This window comes from Schistocerca nitens, chromosome 9 (assembly GCF_023898315.1).
Source record: "Schistocerca nitens isolate TAMUIC-IGC-003100 chromosome 9, iqSchNite1.1, whole genome shotgun sequence".
NCBI classification, from domain to species: domain Eukaryota; kingdom Metazoa; phylum Arthropoda; class Insecta; order Orthoptera; family Acrididae; genus Schistocerca; species Schistocerca nitens.
The window spans coordinates 240252895-240272733 of record NC_064622.1 but is presented as its reverse complement, the minus strand read 5'-3'; the positions used below and the strand labels follow the sequence as shown (position 1 = coordinate 240272733).

The window sequence follows — 19839 nt, the reverse complement described above, 5'->3', positions numbered from 1 at the left end:
TCGCGTATCGGTCATTGTTACGTCGTTTCGGCGGTTCCATTTCAAAATTCGGTGCACCTTGCCAATTTCTTTCATAATTTCCGAAATGCGCTGTGTTATTATTTTGTGGCTGTTCCGTATTTCTATGTCCCTCTTCCTGTATTGGGGCGCGAGTGTCCTCTGAAATACGTAATTCTTGTATTACCTGTGTCAGCTGATCTTGTACTTCCCGGATTTCTCTTTGGTGTTGCGTATTAATTTGATTCTGATTTTGTTTTAATTTCCTAATTTGTTCGCACTCTTCTGTGTCATTCAGATTATCATTTACCTTCGTAGATAAATTATTGAACTGATCCGAAACTTCGGCTACTTTCTCCGATAGTGTACTTATTTCCTCAGTGTGTTTTTCTGAACCAAGTTTCAGAGTATCTACTGTGTCCTCTAAGTTCTCCTGAGTTTTTGCAAGTTGCGTAACCGAATCGGTAGATGCAACTGAGTCAAATTTAGCTTGCAAGGTCTCATGATTTTCATGAACAATAGTTTGCAGTTCTTTTATGGCTGCTTCGTGATTCTGTAATGCATTTTCATGCCGCGAAAAAATAGGTTGAAAATGCTCACAAATTTGGGTTTTTACGTCATTACAGACCTTTTGACATTTCGATTCAATGTTATGTAGCTCAGTAGTTAAATCTTCACGTGTTTGCTCAAGAGTTTGTTCCAATGAGTCTAACTTTTTAAGATTTTGTTCCATTGTGTCTAATTTTTTAAGATTTTGTTCCATTGTGTCTAACTTTTGAAGCTTTTGCTGTGTTTGTCTCTGGTGTTGTTCCATTGTGTCTAACTTTTGTAGCTTTTGCTGTGTTTGACACTGATTTTGTTCCATTTGTTTCTGATTTTGTTCAAGCGTTGTGTCTAACTTTTGTAGCCTTTGTCCCATTTATTGCATTAACTGTAATAACAATGCACTGGTGTCTGAAACACGTTCCTCAGTGCTTTTCGGCAGTGAAGTTGCACCGGCAACATTCACATTTTGACAAGCAGAAAATGTGTCTTGACTTATTTGAGAAAACGGTGAGGACCCAAATCCTGAATCCACAGCATTTGCGAGATTGTTTCCTGTCATTTCGGATTCCTGAGGCGAGCTGTCGCCGACCGATCGATCGATAATGCTTCCCTGTTCTCTAATTGTTTCACTGTCTACACCATTGTTTGCCGCCCGCTCCATTTCCCTATGCACAATTACCAAATTACTACTTTGAACATTAGTTAATTCATTACTCGGTGGCGCTAACACACTGCTTTCGTCTTTACTGTCATTTCTCAGTTTACTTTGGAGCCTAGTATTACGTTTTTCACACGCCATTATTGTCACAATATTTCACACGATAACACAGAAAAACACAATTTGAAGAGCAAAAATAAGAGAACACATTAACATAGCACTGAAAATAATATCTCGTTAATTGTAAGTGCAGCTGCGAAATACTTGCAGCAAATCTACATGCATGCCACAACTGTTTTACTGTACAACAATGAAAAACTACAACTACATAGGAAATTCTCTCTATGATTACGCGCTAGCAATAAACAATAGCTACACTAATTACACAAACTACAAGAAAAAAATCAGAAGATTCCAGTGAGGTATCCTAGGCTAAGGGTCGACATATGAAACGTCCCCTTTTAAACAATTATACAGGACTGTGCTTAACCTGACACACAATATTTTTAGCGCAACGCAATCTGACTTTCAAAAAAATCCCTACGAAAGAATGGCCCTGACTAACATTAAACTATACCTTTCACAAATCACTAAATCACTTACCTCACAAAAATCTTCGTTACTCCCACTACTGCAATACAGCCAGCGCCACTACTGCCAGCTAAATAAAGTTCCAAACTACGGAAGGCACTAACTACTGATAGGGATAGTTAGCAAATGAAAGATATTAATAGAGAACAAACAATGTATTTACCTTAATAGTCATAATATGACAAATTACAAAACTCCGCCATCTCTCTCCCCACATCCACCACTGCTGGCGGCTCACCTCCAACTGCGCAACGCTACGCGCTGTTCACAGCCAGCTGCCTAACACTACAATGGCGAGTATTACAACAATGCAAAGCAGCCACAGACTGCACACAGCACAGCCAGTGATTTTCATACAGAGGTGGCGTTACCAATAAAAAAACCTAAACAGTCTACTTACAGAATATGTAATAAAAAATGGGGGTTCCTATTTAAAGAAACGCAGTTGATATCCGTTTGACCTGCGGCAGCGCCATCTAGCGGCCCAACCGTAGGGCCATCTGGTTTACCCCTTCAAGCTAGACAAGTTTCGATCTTTGTAGTTTTTTCGTTGGACGCTTATTTCGTGAGATATTTGGCCCGGTCACGATCAATGGACCACCCTGTATAAACTCAAGGCAAAAAAATCGCAACACCAAAAAAATAATTACTGTAGAGCAGTGAAATTTCGGGAATACATTTGTTTAGATAATGTGTTTAAGTGATTAACAGGCCGCGCGGGATTAGCCGAGCGGTCTTAGGCGCTGCAGTCATGGACTGAGCGGCTGATCCCGGCGGAGGTTCGAGTCCTCCCTCGGGCGTGGGTGTGTGTGTTTGTCGGTAGGTTAATTTAGGTTAAGTAGTGTGTAAGCTTAGGGCTGATGACCTTTGCAGCTAAGTCCCATAAGATTTCACACACATCTGAACTTTTTTTTTATTAACATTGCAGGAGCAAAGATTAATGTAAGCGCTAGATTAGCCATTAGAAATGTGATATGATGCTACACTGACAACTGGTAGAACCCCCAGAATGTTGAATGTAAGCATGCAGACTTGCGTGCACTGCGTTGTACACGTGTCGGATGTCAGTTTGTACGACACAGTTCAATACCTGTTCCACTTGTTCGGTCAATATCGGGGACGGTTAATACTGTTTGTGGATGATGCTGGAGTTGTCGCCCGATGATGTCCCAGATGTGTTCCACTGGAGACAGATCTCGTGATCGAGGAGGCCAACGCAACATGTCGACATTCTGTAAAGCATGTTGTGTTACAGCAACGGTGTCTGGGCGAGCGTTATCCTGTTGGAAAACACTCCTTGGAAAGCTGTTCGCGAATGGCAGCACAACAGGACGAATCACCAGAATGACGTACAGATTTGCGGTCAGGGTGTGTGGGATTACCGCGATAGTGCTCCTACCGTCATACGAAATCTTGTGTCACTATGGGCCGGCCGGAGTGGCCGTGCGGTTCTAGGCGCTACAGTCTGGAACCGCGCGACCGCTACGGTCGCAGGTTCGAATCCTGCCTCGGGCATGGATGTGTGTGATATCCTTAGGCTAGTTAGGTTTAATTAGTTCTAAGTTCTAGGTGACTGATGACCTCAAAAGTTAAGTCGCATAGTGCTGACAGCCATTTGAACCATTTTTTGTCACTATGGTGCCAACTGCTGCTCAAATTTCTGCTTCATGTGCAGAATGGACCAGAATTGTCTTTCCTCTCGGTAGGACTACATGGTTGTCCGGCGCCCGGTCTTCTTTTGACCGTACATTCTCGTGACCACCGCTGCCAGAAAGCCTGTACAGTGTCTACATTTCTGCCAAGTCTTCCTGTAATATCGCCGATGCATATTCTCGTAACCCTATTGCACTACCTCGTTCAAACCCAGTGAGGTGTTTGCTAATGGCGTCTTTGTCGCCTTAAACGCAATCGTGACTATCATAAACACACCACGTCAAATCTCAAAGATAGCTAACGCCCACGACCGTTACAGCGTGTATTCAAAACAAACACGATTTTCATCCCCTCAGTGGATCATCCCGCCACTCTTATTCTACCGGCGAGAAATTTGAATAGACGTCATCTTTCAGATGTAGACCACGCCTACCAACTTCCGTTTATGTCGCACATCTCCTTCTTGGTTATCCGACTTTTTTCCCGCCAGTGTATTTATTTACTTCCCAACATAGTCACCCTGGTGACGAACTCATTTCTCCCAACGAGAGACCAGTCTATTGATACCGTCACTCTAGAATGTTTGACTTCCTTGACGGAGCCACAACTCCCTCTGTAAAATTTGTACATTTTTGGTGAAATTCCATGGGACCAAACTGCTTAGGTCATCGGTCCCTATGCTTACCCACTACTTAACCCGACTTAAACTAACTTACGCTATGGACAACACACACACCCATGCCTGAATGAGGACTCGAACCTCCGGCGGGGGGGGAGCCGCAAGGACCGTGACAAGGCGCCTGAGACCGCATGGCGACCTTGCGCGGCTACTCCCTCTGCTTGCACCGCTTAATCACTATCAAATTGACGTCCTCGAAGGAACTGAATGGAGGACGACCGATAGCAGTGAGCCCTAGGCTGGGATTGTAGGAGATGTTTCAGAGCTTTCGCATGACCTGACATTGTTATGCTGAAGGGGAGGGTGCTCCATTCGTGGATGAACTCTTCGCATTCGAAGCTGGATTACAGCACGCTAATTCTCACACACCGGCTTACTTACGTTACACACTGCCATATTCTGCGCTACATTCGGAGCCCTTGCATCAGAGAAGTGGAGAAATCGACTCATTAATATTCATAATATGTAACACCTCAAACGATATTGAGAACAAAATAAAAAATTCTGAAACAATACGTTTCAACACTTATTAATGTATTGCCTTATCAGTGCATTTCATTGCCTGCCTCCTTGGGTTTCATTGTTCACCGTTTATGGTCTCCCATATTAGTTTTAGCAACAAACAGCTGCATATAAACATTAAGATGTGATAAGCAACATAGTGAAGTAAATAGAAGGCCCAAACTTCTTAGTTAAAACCATGATACCCAAAGGCTGGATAGTCAATAAATAAAAAGTTGGGCAAGAGAAAACATCTGCATGTAAACATATTCCCTTGCACAAACACAGAGTCATTTGCCTTATAGTAGCACTTACCTGTCTGTCTGTCAGTCTGTCACAGGGACAGGTAGAGGTACCACGCTGAAATTTATGTTAGGAACTAAGGTCTGCGGCCCCTTCCGTTTTAAAAACTATAGACTTGTAAGTCAGTGCAATCAAAAGATACGGCTACTTGCATATGAAGCCGTATGGAACTTCCCGCTGACCTAGAATCATAAAATTGGAGAAGACTAAAGATTTCACAGTAGACATAAGAGAAAAAACCCGAAAATAGTTTTTTTGTAATTATATCACATAAAAATGGTTTTTTGCCATTTGTCGCCGGTCTGTCTGTCTTATCAGCGTAGTCATCTGCTAATATCCCTCTTTCTCAAAAACTGGTAAAGTTATCAAGATGAAATTCATGTCAAATACCAACTACACCATGCGTTGGCTCTTTAAGTTTCTAAGTCAACGCAATCAAATGATATAGCCATATATGCCACATATTTTGACACTCGCAAACTATCTCATCGATACATATATATGAACTATCAATACACAGTCGGTTGTGTTGGTCTGGAGGTAAAGCGCGTTATTGGACACTGACAGGTAGCGAGGTTCGGACCACAGATTTTTCAGTCTTCGTGTTAATTCAGCTTTCACCTGTCAGCGACATGAGGTGTCGTCGGATAGAAAGACTTCCACCAGGCCGCTGGGCCACATGAATATATTATATATACACTCAGAGCGTGACTCCTACTCGGTCTCGCGGTTCTAGGCGCGCAGTCCGGAACCGTGCGACCGCTACGGTCGCAGGTTCGAATCCTGCCTCGGGCATGGATGTGTGTGATGTCCTTCGGTTAGTTAGGTTTAAGTAGTTCTAAGTTCTAGGGGACTAATGACCACAGCAGTTGAGTCCCATAGTGCTCAGAGCCATTTGAACCATTTGAACTCCTACTCGCACTCGTCTAGATTAATAGTAATTTGCTAGATTTCGTTTCAGATGATGACTCATTAGAGTCTAAAAATATTACGTTTAATATATCCGCCATCTCCGATCGATGCATTTGTCAATGTAATGAAATGATCGTGTGGCGTTATTTATTTATAGCACGAACGCAAAAGAACAAAGTTCTATTGAAACGTGCTTCACATTCACATTGCAGATAATGAACAGACGAGAAACACTCTCCTTTCTGATGTTTTAAGTGAACGAGATGAAACGTGTATCGCGACAAAAACGTATTTCAGTAGTTTCATTATTAAACGACTGATTCTGCACTTACCGTACTGGAAAATGTTGAAGTTGACTGACATTACTCTACAAGAATCAGTGCATTGAAATATGAGACTGTATATCTTACTTATATTGCTCGATCCTCATAAATTCAGTCACAGTTCCAGGACTGGCGTTATTGCATTCAAGAAAATGTTTTTACAATGGTGCGTATCTATCCCGGTGCACAGCAAGCCACAACGCACACCAAATTCGCTGCCGCATTCCTGTCACGGATATTCTTCTAACAAGGGAACATCCCCATCGCACCCCTCTCAGATTTAGTTATAAGTTGGCACAATGGATAGGCCTTGAAAAACTGAACACAGATCAATCGAGAAAACAGGAAGAAGTTGTGTGGAACTATGAAAAAATAAGCAAAATATACAAACTGGGTCGTCCATGCGTAAGATAGGCAACATTAAGGGTAATGTGAGGCAAGGAGCGCCGTGATCCCGTGGTTAGCGTGAACAGCTGCGGAACGAGAGGTCCTTGGTTCAAATCTGCCCTCGGCTGAAAATTTTACTTTCTTTATTTTCGCAAAGTAATGACATGTCCGTTCGTTCATTGACGTCTCTGTTCACTGTAATAAGTTTAGTGTCTGTGTTTTGCGACCGCACCGCAAAACCGTGTGATTAGTTGACGAAAGGACGTGCCTCTCCAATGGGAACCGAAAACATTTGATCGCAAGGTCATAGGTGAACCGATTCCTCCACAGGAAAACACGTCTCATATTTTGTATACGACACTGGTGACAGCATGTGCATCACATGACAGGAATATGTTGTCGACCCACCTAACTAGTACACTTGGCGAATGGGTGAAAAGATTCTTCTACCTTGCCCGATTTAGGTTTTCTTGTGGATGTAATAAAAAAAAGTGATGAAAACATAAGAGTTTTTCACATAAACTGAAAATAAAAAGTTAAAATTTTCGGTCGAGGGAAGATTTGAACTGAAGACCTCTCGTTCTGCAGCTGTTCACACTAACCACATTTTTTTTAATTTTTTTTTCCACAGTAGTACATATTTTTCAACTGACATTTAAAAGTAATAAAACAAAGTTTCCTTGGCATTAAAAAAAAAAACAGTCTAAACCAGATGGTGATGTTGTTTTTCGAAGATCAAATTGTCTCTCGTTTCTTCATGCTCTGAATCGCATCATCGAAAATGATGTTCACATGACTGTTCTTCTGAGGAAGTTGGCGTATGTATCATAATAATTATTCATGCGTAGTAGCTTGTGATGCTGGTCGGAAATGTACGTCCAAAAATCTCCTTCGCTCCTTTCTTTACTGGACAGCAGGTAAAATACCGCGTGTCCCTTCAACCAGTTGACGGCATTTTTCTTCCAGGTGGGGTATAGCTCCTCTTCCGGGTATAAAAGGCACGCTGGCGTTATCAAATACGGCGGTTTTCTCTGCATAGTTGCTAATTTTTTTCTGATTGACAACCATATATTATTCGCATTTCCACAGACAAATTGATGTTCATCTGTATCAATCAGGTTGCAAGTGGTACACAAAGGGGAATCAGCCAGGTGAATGGAATGTAGTCTGGAGTTCGTTGGAAATTTCCTATTCACAAAGTAGTACCACAATGACCGCACAGGACCACGGCGCTCCTCGGCTCATACTGCCCTTAATATTGCCTATATTACACATGGACGACCCAGTTTGTATATTTTGCTTATTTTTTCATAGTTCCACACAACTTCTTCCTGTTCTCTCGATCGATTTGTGTTCAGTTTTTCAAGGCCTATCCACTGTGCCAACTTATAACTAAATCTGAGGGGGGTGCGATGGGGATGTTTCCTTGTAAGCAGCAGATAGTACTCTTTCCGCCGCACCCGCCAGCGTATTCCCGCTACAACACAGCAGCGACGCGTTGGGCGGCCAATAGCGTAGTCACACACTACAGATTTCCTTGAAACTCTGGTCACAGGATTAAATATCCAAACACACTTAAAGAATCTACACCCACCATCACATAAACTGTATGACGGCCATGATAGAAGGTTTCTTTTGTTGTGACATATACTGACCCCTGTCCGTATTCGCTTCTGGGCACAAAAATGGTGTTCATATGAAGAAATTATTATCTTATCAACTGTTATTGTTCCTCCTCTCGTAGGCGCATTCCAGTTTAAAAGATTATCAGAGCACACACGTTTCCCCTTTATTTACAAATCCTCATTAGCGGTAATACAAGAGCTTAGTGTTTCGCGGCCGGAGACCATTTCAAAAAAATCCTCTTCGGTGCGGGACTATATCATATGTGATTCATACATTAACAAGGAAAGCACACTGAACCACTGACAGAGCATGTTGAAGCACAACATAGACCACTTTCAAGAGAAATGGCTATAACCAGGATTCAGTAAAGAAAACTATGGCAACTGGAAGGCCACCCAGAAAGAAAAGCAATAGCAAATAGCCTGACTACTATACTACCAACTATCAGTGACAGACTGGGCAAAATTTTATCCCGAGGGATACTTAAACCCAGATATTATGCAGTAACAAAATAAGAAACACCCCGGGTTCCTCTAGAGACTTCGTGAACGAACTTCATACACCTGGAATACACGAGCCTAGCTTCGATTGTGGACTGGTTTGTGATCCGCAGAAGGTACGCTCCATTAACACCTGTATTTTGGAACCTGAGCGATACATACGATTCGGTCAACATCGTGAATCGTCGATGGTGGAACATGCACGTAAGTGTGCTGCTTTCATAAAATTTAAATCAGTCCGTTTCAGCTCTGCGACTACTCACTCATACGCATAAAATTAGGGACGCTGTCGAGACAGCAAAACAGTCGTTCAATATGAACGGCGAGTAGGGCCGCAGGCTCACGCCGTTATGGTTGCCAGTAACCGCAAACCGACAGGCCGAACGTGCTAGAGTAGCTGCCCCACCGCGCGATGTAAACACGACTCTAGAGGCAACAGGCGACATTAGAGCCATGCAGGTTCGTGATCGATGAGAGTGGATGCGATGTGCGAGAGAGCGAGCGTGAATAAATTTCGCAAAGCTTTGTGGACGTCACTGAAGATGACCGATGCTGCCTCGCCTAATGACACAGCTGAGTGCTGTCCTAAGCCACGCAGGTACCATGTGCTCGCACTTACTTGTACGCAGGCTGCGAATTAGTGTGCGTATGTGCATTGCGCTTCCCTTATTACCACTACGCTTCGCGAGTCCTTCTTCCATCAGTCAGCTCAGTAAACATTAGCAACTATAATGAATCCTATTGGTTCATTTGCTCGATTTACTCACGAGAGTCCTCCGCGTAGCTGGATTGGAATTCCTTTGTCAGTGATAAACAAAGCTGACCATTGTAATCAGTTATCACTTTCGTCAACCGTTGTTAGTGCGATTTTAGCTACTGACTGAATACGAGCGTTATTCGTCAACTATTCATTCGTTCATATTTACTGACGTGTAATAACATCCAGTATTCGAGTATTACTTAAATTTTGATTATAAACAGTCATCCTCATTCGCTGTGGTAATTCTCGGTGCATCTCAGGTATGCAGCATAGACCTTTTCCGTAGAAAACGTAGACAATCGACAGCTAAAGAGGAACTCTGTTTCTAATTGCACTCCAACAATCGCCGGCCCATTAGTGCCGCTACAAAATGATGGAGCTGTGTAGAGTCCACGTTTCATTATCTGCATGGCAGGACCATTCTCCTACGGCAACGCTATCAGGAAGTGCCTGCCCACGTGATCGTGAGGAACCTGCTGGCTACGTGCCACTCAGATTCAGTGCTCTAGGAACCACTCACACGTCCCAGGCAGCGCTTCTGCCACTTCGCAACCAGCACCACGCCACAATGGCAGCTACCACCAGATTCGGAAACAGCAATGAATCAAAATTAACATCAAATTCCCAAACAGTAGTGTCTTATATCCCTCTTTGAAGCCGTCATCGCCGACCGGGGTGGCCGAGCGGTTCTAGGCGCTTCAGTCTGGAACCGCGCGACCGCTACGGTCGCAGGTTCGAATCCTGCCTCGGGCGTGGATGTGTGTTATGTACTTAGGTTAGTTAGGTTTAAGTAGATGTCAGTTCTAGGGGACTGATGACCTCAGCAATTAAGTCCCATAGTGCTCAGAGCCATTTGAACCAATTTTTTTGAAGCTGTCATCCAATAAAAATAAAGTGTTCCAAAATATCCAGTCATTTTCAAATGATAAATGTAAAGCAGCAACCGACCCACCCCGACAGCCGTGCGTGCTAAAGCGCCGTTCCATGACTGATTTGCGTGGCCCTGGACCGGATTCGCCTGGAAAATTAACGACGAGGGTCGTTGTGCCGGCGAGCGGGATGTAGTTTTAGGAGGTTTCCCACATCCAACTAGGTGAATACCAGGCTGGTACCGAAGTCCTGCGTCAGCTTCGCGATTTGCAAGCATTTAGAAAACTTTTACATACTTTCAAATGAATAACACTACACACAGTTATGGCACAAATATTTTGGTACAGCGATAACGGGGTGGCGACACGAAGGATATCCGGCCATCCCTTAATTTATCCATGCCATGTCTATTCATAACCATGCTGACCGTGAGCAGATGAGGAACAAAAGCGCAGGAAAAAGAAGAAGAAATATAAAATAACAACCAAAAGCCACGATAGTCACCCTGATGGAGGCTGCCTGCAATAGCAGCCAAAATGTTGATATATTTGTCACTCACCCGGAAGGATTTTAATGAAACGTCATCTTGGTGTTCGACAATCATTATTCATTTTTTGACGTTCTGAAGTCAACAGGTTATTCTCTCTTTGATGGTAGAGATTCTTAGGGGTCAATTTCTGACATTCAGTAATCCGCTGTCTTAAACTGCACATAAGCACAGCATTTGCTTATTAATTAAAAGAATTCGGTACCAAAGTCCAGCCTCAGCTTCGCGATTAGCAAGCATTTAGAAAACTTTTACACACTTTCGCATAAATAACACCGCACACAGGCAGTTAGGGCACAAATATTTCGGTACAGGGATAACTGGGTGGTGACAGGAAGGACATCCGGCCATCCCTTAAATTAGCCATGGCATGTCTATTCATAACCATGCTGACCCTGCGCAGATGAGGAACAAAAGCGCAGGGAAAAGAAACAGAAATATAAAATAGCAACCACAAGCCACGATAGTCTCCCTGATGGAGGCTGCTGCAATAGCTGCCAAAATGTTGATATACGAATTTGTCGTACTTGTCTTACGCCCGGAAGGATTTGAATGAAACGCCATCATTGGTGTTTGACAATCATTACTCATTTTTTGACTTTCTGAAGTCAACAGGTTATTCTCTTTTTGACGTTAGAGACTTGTAGGGGTCGATTTTTGGCTTTCAGTAATTACACTGTCTTAAACTGTACATAAACGCCGGCCGGGGTGGCCGAGCGGTTCTAGCCGCTACAGTCTGGAACCGCGAGACCGCTACGGTCGCAGGTTCGAATCCTGCCTCGGGCATGGATGTGTGTGATGTCCTTAGTTTAGTTAGGTTTAAGTATTTCTAAGTTCTAGGGGACTGATGACCTCAGAAGTTAAGTCCCATAGTGCTCAGAGCCATTTGAACCATTTTTTGTACATAAACACTGCGTTTGCTTAGCAATTAAAAGAATTCGGAGCGTCGGTCACAACAACGTAAGATTTCTCACAGATATTTATTACTCGAAAAAAAATCTGTAGGATCTCCGCTATATAAATAACATTTACATATTATTATTAATAGGAAAAATAATAATTGGTCCATAATCAGTAAGTAGATTTACAGGATCGTTATCAAGGTTTTGATAATGTTTGCTAAGTGACAAACGGAACTGCCAGGCAGAGTTCGATCTGAGTGCTATAGTGCAAATCATTTACCAGACGACGGCCAGGCGAAATTGATGGTTCTACGGGGTCTGTTAGCCGTATCTCCCGGGGGCAGTGTGGTGTCGGCGCTGCAGAATGCGAGTCTTTCTGCAGCGGCCCAAGTTGGGTATGCGGCACTGACAGCAGTGATGCTCAGGAGCCATCACAAATGTTCCTGTAGTGGTACTTCCAAGTGACTGGTGCTCTCTAGACTTTCATCAGGAATTGTCTCCTTTCCCATCTCGATAACAAGTGTCCCTCAAGGGTAGTTCTCACGGTAGGAAGACAACAGATGAGTGTGAACTTTCCTTTTCCCGGCAAATTACACGTCGTCAGTTAAACATTGACGTGCCGTGCTCTCTGTATTCTTCCATTTCTCTCCACCATCCTTGTATCTGGCAACGTCTTCTCATTTCCAGTCCGACAGTGTGTGTTTGAGTCCGCGACCGCTTCCAAACATATCATAGCAAGAACACCGCATGCATGGCGTCAAGAAAATAAATTATCCTGACATACAATACCAGCTGCGTGGATGCCGTGGTGGTCCCACGCCCTTGGTCGTCTGTCTCCGACGGATGCGATGTAGTCAGGCCATTTTCCCATGTGGCTGTGGTATGTGGGCGACATGATGTCTGGCAATGATCAATGCATTACAGGTTGTAGTCGAAAAGACAGTTACACTTTCACTTTTTGGCTTTTAAAAACACGCTATTTTTCTCTTTTTCTGTTGTCTCACGTGTTTGGCATTGTGGTGAATTTAAACCGCGTGAATCGGCAATAACATTTATATGAAGTCAACTTAAACCACTGATGTAATATCGCTGATAAGAGTGACATAATATAGTTACAATTGGAGAGGTTATTCGAGTAATCAACACTGTTCGGTCAACACAGGAAAATGGTTGACATTAAGTGCTGAAATACACGAGAAAACGAAGACAAGTGAGAGAGGTCCTCTGTGAAATGATTCTACAGCCATTGTTGAGCTTACCAGAGCAGCAGGATGGATGACTCCTATGTTTGACTGCAGTTACTACTTTCAAACCAGCAACATAATATTTATTAATTAAGTTATCGCAATGAGGGAGCAATAAGGTGCTTAAACAGCTTGCTTGTTCAGACTCGACAATAACACCTAAATTTTCGAGGTTTCATTACTCGGGAACACTGTTCTGACTTGGCACATAAGCTGTTGGGCAATGTGGGGCGAAGCTTGTCTATGCTTATCGCACAAAGGCGCGTTGTAAAATTTACTTGACAATGTAAATAAGATGTGGAAGGACCTATATGCTGTAAGCAGAGACGTACCAGTACTGTGGTATGACGACAGAGCACATAGAAGGCTCCCATAAAGTTTTTACAACATTTGTTGCGTTGAAATCGTGTATGAACCAATCTTTCGAGTGTTCAATTGGAATTATGTTACAGTCAAATATTAGACATGCAAGTATATCACAACGAATACGTTGCACCACTGTGATCATACAAAGTCCCTAAAAATATTTATGTATTTTGAACCTTATGATCTAGAGCAGGGCCGCACAAGGTACATGCACCGGTGCATCGCACAGTGCAGAGTGCAGAAGACGGCTGCGCTATGTTGACGACGGTGCAGACCCCCCACTCCTCGGCTTTGCGCAACTGCGCTGCCTCTCACTTCCTTAGCTTGTGTCGCTCGCGCCGCCTGTCTCGACCTGTTTCAAAGCTTTTACCCTGTCTTCGTCATTGCCAAATACTAATGTACACTAGGTGGAGAGCTTAGTTTGGTGTACCAGTACAAAAGAGATTTATATAATAACTGTAATGGCAACAATTTTAAATTTGGTTTCAACACAAATGTATCTTCCTATGTGCTCTTTATTTTATTTGCAATTATGCTACTAAGATCTGGAACAAGAAATTGTCTGACAGCAATTCTGAAAGGATTTTTTAAATTACAATTAGAAAAACTCGCACGCAATCTAGTTTTTGTACAAGACAAAACAGAAAAAAACCTGTCACATACACAAGCAGAACCAAACACAGAAATAATCTTCACTGCTTCTCTGTGTAACTTGGAAAATTCTTCCTTCGGCAAATTCTGGTAGAGCTGGAACAAACCTTTTGTATTGTAAAACACATGCTTTCGGTGAACATCGCTTTGCAAATCAATTAGTTCGAATGTAAATCTGAAGAATTTCCTGAAACAATAACAAAGCCAATATTAATAAATGAAAGTAATGTAAACCGTTGTTTCGAAGTACTAAAATGCTATAGATTTTAATAAACATGTAATGTGTACTATTGGTTTTAATGTAATGTTACACTTGCATATGTAACGCAATCTCCTTTATTTAGCTGTATGTCATATACCGGCACATTACCTGGAATCGGTCGTTAAACGCATTTTCAAGGAATTGTAGCACTTCGACGTATTTTTCAAAGCGCGCACCTTCCTGCACAGATGCTGTCAAGCAAAAACATAGAACCGTTTTGATTAGAGCGGTTATAAAAATCAGGCTGTTTTAATAAAGGTACAATTTATATTTCGCTTACCTAGTTCAGGAAAGTGTTGCGTATTTTTCTCTGAAAGGTTGTTTTTGAGGAGCTTCAGTTTATACTGGAAAGCGTTTATTTTGCTGATCATATCGTTGATGAGATTGTTTTCTTTTTGGAGTTTCAGATGTAAATCATTTAGGAGAGCCATAATGTCTGCTAAAAATCCTAAATCAGTTACCCATTCAGGGTCATGAAAAAGTGGCTCCGGACGTCCTTTGCTCTCCAAAAACTGATACACAGTGTGGCTTAGTCGAAAAATTCGGAAAATCACTTTCCCTTTGCTCAGCCAGCGCACCTCAGCGTGGTAGGGAATATCTGGATACTCCTTTTCAAAGGAAATCAAAAATTCTTTGAACTGACGATCAGTGAGTCCATGAGAACGAATGTAGTTCACGATACGCACCACTACCCTCATCACATCTTGAAGACCGATAACTTTCGTACACAGAGCCTCTTGGTGTGCAAAATAATGAACGGAAGGTAAATTCGACATATTAAGTTTTTTCCGCAGTAGGCCAATAAACCCTTTCGCTTTACCGCACATTGCTGGTGCCCCGTCTGTGGTTACAGAAAACAGCATTTCCCAAGGGATTCCTATTCCTTCAGCTGCCATTTCAACAGCTGCTAAAATATCCGCCTCTGTAATAGCGTTCTTCAACGAAATCATATCCAGGAGCCGTGTCGTTAATATCCGTGGACTCATCAAGAGCGATGGAGTACGCTCGGAAGTTTTCAGTTTTGGCTGTCAGTTGTTCATGCAAATTCTCAGCAATGTCGTTGATTCTCCGATTTATTGTCATTCTGGAAAGTGGTATTCTGCTGTACGCGGGAGCTAATGTGGGATTCATTGTCTCTACTACGTCCAACATAATGTTTTTTTATTAATGGCCCGTCCATAAATGGCCTCCCAGCTCTTGCTAAACGTAGAGCAACTTTGTAACTAGCTCTGAGAGTCCTTTCGCAACACCCCTCATCTTCTTCACCCTAAAGTAGAGAAAAAAAGATATGTTAGAAATAATTTATGCGACAACGAAAACTAAGGAATCTAAACAAATGTTATTTTGTTTCGCATGACCTTTAACCAAAATATACATGCTAAAGTACTTGCAACAAACCTCATTTCTAGATACAGAATTCTCTTCTGCAAGAGTTTGCAACTTCCGTAATTCTTCCTCTCTGGCATCCCTCTGTTATATCACTACACTTTTCTGAATGCCATTTGCTGTAGTGCCTTTCAATAGACGTTTTTCTGACACACGTAATTAGTGTACCGCAGATTAGACATTTGGCTTTATCGTCACAACGCACAAAATAGTAGGAGAGTTCCCATTCTGGTTTGAATTGACTTTCGGCAAATTTCCCTATTTATGAAGCAGATGGTTCCATTATTCCGGTAATTGTCTTGCGCTTACGTATTCCAATGATGACTAATCCATCTGGCATCGCATTCGGCAGCTCACAGCGTCGGCCTCACCTAGCAAGCCGAGTTGAGGCGAAGTATGCCGAGTTGAACCGATGCACTGTGCAGGCACTCGCTGCACCTCGCTTTGCACGCGTGCGGTTTTCCGTGTTTGTGCGGCCCTGATCTAGAGAGTGCATCGAGAATGAGCGCAAGCGTTCGTAACTAGTCACCATCAAAGATTATGTACAATTGTCACACAAAACTAAACCTATACCAATACTAGATCTATTTGCCTATCTGTGTACGAACACACTGTCTCCAAAATTACTGAACGAATTCTCATGCTGTTTTCGCTATTAACTTGAGCATAGTTTGGCGTGCCGTATAGGCTATATTTCATCAAAATCGGATCATGAAAAATAAAAATATACTCATATATACTATAAAAATTTGCATATGTATGTTCCGTCAAACATCATAGACATATCACGTTCTGTCCGGGAAGAATTGCTGTGGGTGTAAGAACGACCTACCTATCCAAGGAATAGCAGTGGGATTGAAAAAGAAGTGTCGGCTAAGACGAGCTAATACCCCGACTTCATCCTCCATTATATGAGAACGAGATCACTTAGTAGGTTTTACACATAATTCGAAACAAATACGAAATTTCTTCTCGCTACAACCCCACATAATGATGAAAGGAAAAAAGTTTATTGCTTACTACATTTTCGCTGTTCACTCAGTGAAACTGTCGAATCAGCCATTACATCATTACGTTTACATTTATTGTTTCTTTGCTACTAAGTCTATTCGTGACACATTTAGCAAGACAGTATTCTCACATGCTTCTAAATACACGAGGGTTGCCTAGAAAGTAATGCATTACATTTTTCTCTCAGCCGAAAATAATGCTACTAATGCGAACCGTTACGTATGTGTTATTTGAAGCCGCGCGGGATTAGCCGAGCGGTCTGTGGCGCTGCAGTCATGGACTGTGCGGCTGGTCCCGGCAGTGGTTGGAGTCCTCCCTCGGGCATGGGTGTGTGTTTTTGTCCTTAGGATAAGTTAGGTTAAGTAGTGTGTAAGCTTTGGGACTGATGACCTTAGGAGTTAAGTCCCATAAGATTTCATACACATTCATTGTTATTTGAAGTCTCCTGGGAGAGCGAACCAAGTTTCTGTCGTTTCCGACAAATAGTGAAGCTGCAGAACAGTTTCAGGATGGCGTCTGTAGGTGATGTACGTTACAAGTAACGTGCTGTCATTGAATTTCTCACTGCAGAGAAAGAAACTGTGGGGAATATTGACGAACGCTTTTGCAATGTCTGTGGAGCACCTGCTGTCGACAGACGTGCATTTAGGTGCTGGACGCGGTGTGTCAGTTCATAAGAAGGTGGTCCGGTTAGCCTCCACCGTTTGTAGCAGTCGGGGCAACCAGCCATAACTGTCACACCTGATACGCCTGACCTTGCCCTCTCGGACTTCCACTTCTTTGAGCCATTAAAGAATGCCATTCGTGTAAGACATTTTGAAAACGATGAGGAGATGATTCACGCAGTGAAGCACTGGCTTCGCCACCAGCTCAAAGAGTGGTACCGATAGGGCATACACACACTTATTTCGTGCTGGAGGGAGGCCATAGAAAGGGAGGGAAATCACGTGAGCAAATAGGGTGTGTAGATATAGCACGATTCTCTCGTGTGTGTAATTGTTATTACGTTCAATAAACAATTGCTGAAGAAAGAAAGCGGTGCATTGCTTTCTGGGAACCCTCGTTCCTATAAAATTATATAGCTGCAGTTTAGAAAACAGAAGGGGAAGGAAGAGATAGACAGTGAGAGGCGGAGGAGATGGATAGAAAATGGGGAGAAGAGGAGATGGACAGAGAAAGGTGGACGAGGAGATGGGACAGGATAGGGGGAGTAGCAGGTAGTCAGAGAGTGCGGCAGGAGGAGATGGACAGAGAGAGTGGGGATTGGAGGACGTGGACAAAGAGAAGGACGAGGAAGAGAGTTGCAGAGGAGAAGGATAGAGGGAAAGGAAAGAAGGAGATGGACTAAGAAAATTGAAATAATTACATATCAGGGCAACGCCGGATTCTCAGATAGTAAATGAAAAAATAAAGTGATTTCCTGGCCCCTTATGCGAATAAATACTGGTCATTTATCCCAGTCATGCTGAGGGAATTAAATTAGGAAATGAGACACTTAAGGTAGTTAAGGAATTTTGCTATTTCGGGAGCAAAATAACTGATGATGGTCGAAGTAGAGAGGATATAAAATGTATACCGGCAATGGCAAGGAAAGCGTTTCTGGAGAAGAGAAATTTGTTAACATCGAGTACAGATTTAAGTGTCAGGAGGTCGTTTCAGGAAGTATTTGTATGGAGTGTAGCCATGTCTGGAAGTGAAACGTGGATGATAAATAGTTTGGACAAGAAGATAATCGAAGGTTTCGAAATGTGGTGCTACAGAAGAATGCTGAAGATTAGATGGGTAGGTCACATAACTAATGAGGAGGTGTTGAATAGGATTGGGGAGACGTTTGTGGCACAACTTGACTAGAAGAAGGGATCGGTTGGTAGGACATGTTCTGAGGCAGCAAAAGGGATCAGCAATTTAGTATTGGAGGGCGGCGTGGAGGGTAAAAATCGTAAAGGGAGACCAAGAGATGAGTACACTAAGCATATTCAGAAGGATGTAGATTGCGGTAGATACTGGGAGATGAAGCAGCTTGCACAGGATAGAGTAGCATGGAGAGCTGCATGAAACCAGTCTCAGGACTGAAGACCACAACAACAACAACAACAACAACAACCTAGTCATTAGTTATTCAAGTTCCTGAATTAATTTGTGGCCTCGACTGTGTCATGTTCTTTCGTCTAATTAATTGTTTTGTTGGTGTTCCCCGACGGTGCGGCAGCACACACGGAGAGGGGACTCAGTCCTCCAGCAGACGCCCTGAGTGACGCGTGCTTGCAGGGCGCCAGCCTGCTGCCGTGCGCGCAGCCCATGTCGCCGTCGGAGAAGCTGGGCGCGGGACTGCCGCTGCTGCAGCGACTGCGCATGCTCAAGGAGAAGCAGGAGCGCGAGGAGCGCAAGCTGCTGCCCGCGTCGCCGCCGTCGCCGCCGCCGGCGCCGGCGCCCGCCCCCGGCGAGCGGGACCGGCCGGCCACCCCCGAGCGCGAGCACGAGGTGCTGGGCGCCGGCCTACCGCTGCTGCAGCGCCTCAAGCTGCTCAAGCAGAAGGAGGAGCGCGCCGCCACCGCCGCCCCCGCCGCCGCCGCCGCCGCCACCGCCACGGCCGGCGCTGCCGCCGCCGCCGCCGCCGCTGCAGCCGCGGTCGCCGCGCCGGCTTCGGCGCCCTCCGCCTGCAGCCGCGGGTGTGTAGTCGCTTCCGGAGCTGACTGCTCCGCTGAAGGCAAACGTGACGAGTCACGTTACTCTCGCAAGGATACGTCACCAACTTGGCCTCATATTTTAAGCAGAAAGAATCACACTCTAAGATACAAAGCTGGTACTTTTTGCCGATGATATAAGTATACCTATCACACCCAACAGACAAGAATTAACTGATGAAATCGTAAAAGAAGTTTTTTCCGAAAATCATTAAGTAGTTCTCTGCAAATTGGCTCTCATTAAACTTTGGCAAAACACAGTGCATACAGTCCCACATAGTAAATGGAATGACACCATTAATAAATATAGACTTCGATCAGAAATCTGTAGCTAAGGTAGAAAATTCAAAATTTTTAGGTGTATGCATTGATGAGGGGTTGAAGTGGAAAATAACACACTGAAGATCTGCTTAAACGTTTGAGTTCAGCTACTTATGCTATTAGGGTGACTGCAAATTTTGGGGATATACATCTCTGTAA

The 19839-nt window shown here is 43.5% G+C and overlaps 1 protein-coding gene across 1 annotated transcript in view; it reads left to right on the top strand.

Moving 5' to 3' along the window:
• LOC126204156 (uncharacterized) overlaps positions 1-19839 on the top strand; it is a 1030415-nt gene that overhangs the window by 887073 nt on the left and 123503 nt on the right. Inside the window, exon 18 of the mRNA XM_049938564.1 lies at positions 18944-19243. Within this exon, the coding sequence (XP_049794521.1) occupies positions 18944-19243 (300 nt within the window). The remainder of the gene's footprint in view (positions 1-18943; positions 19244-19839) is intronic.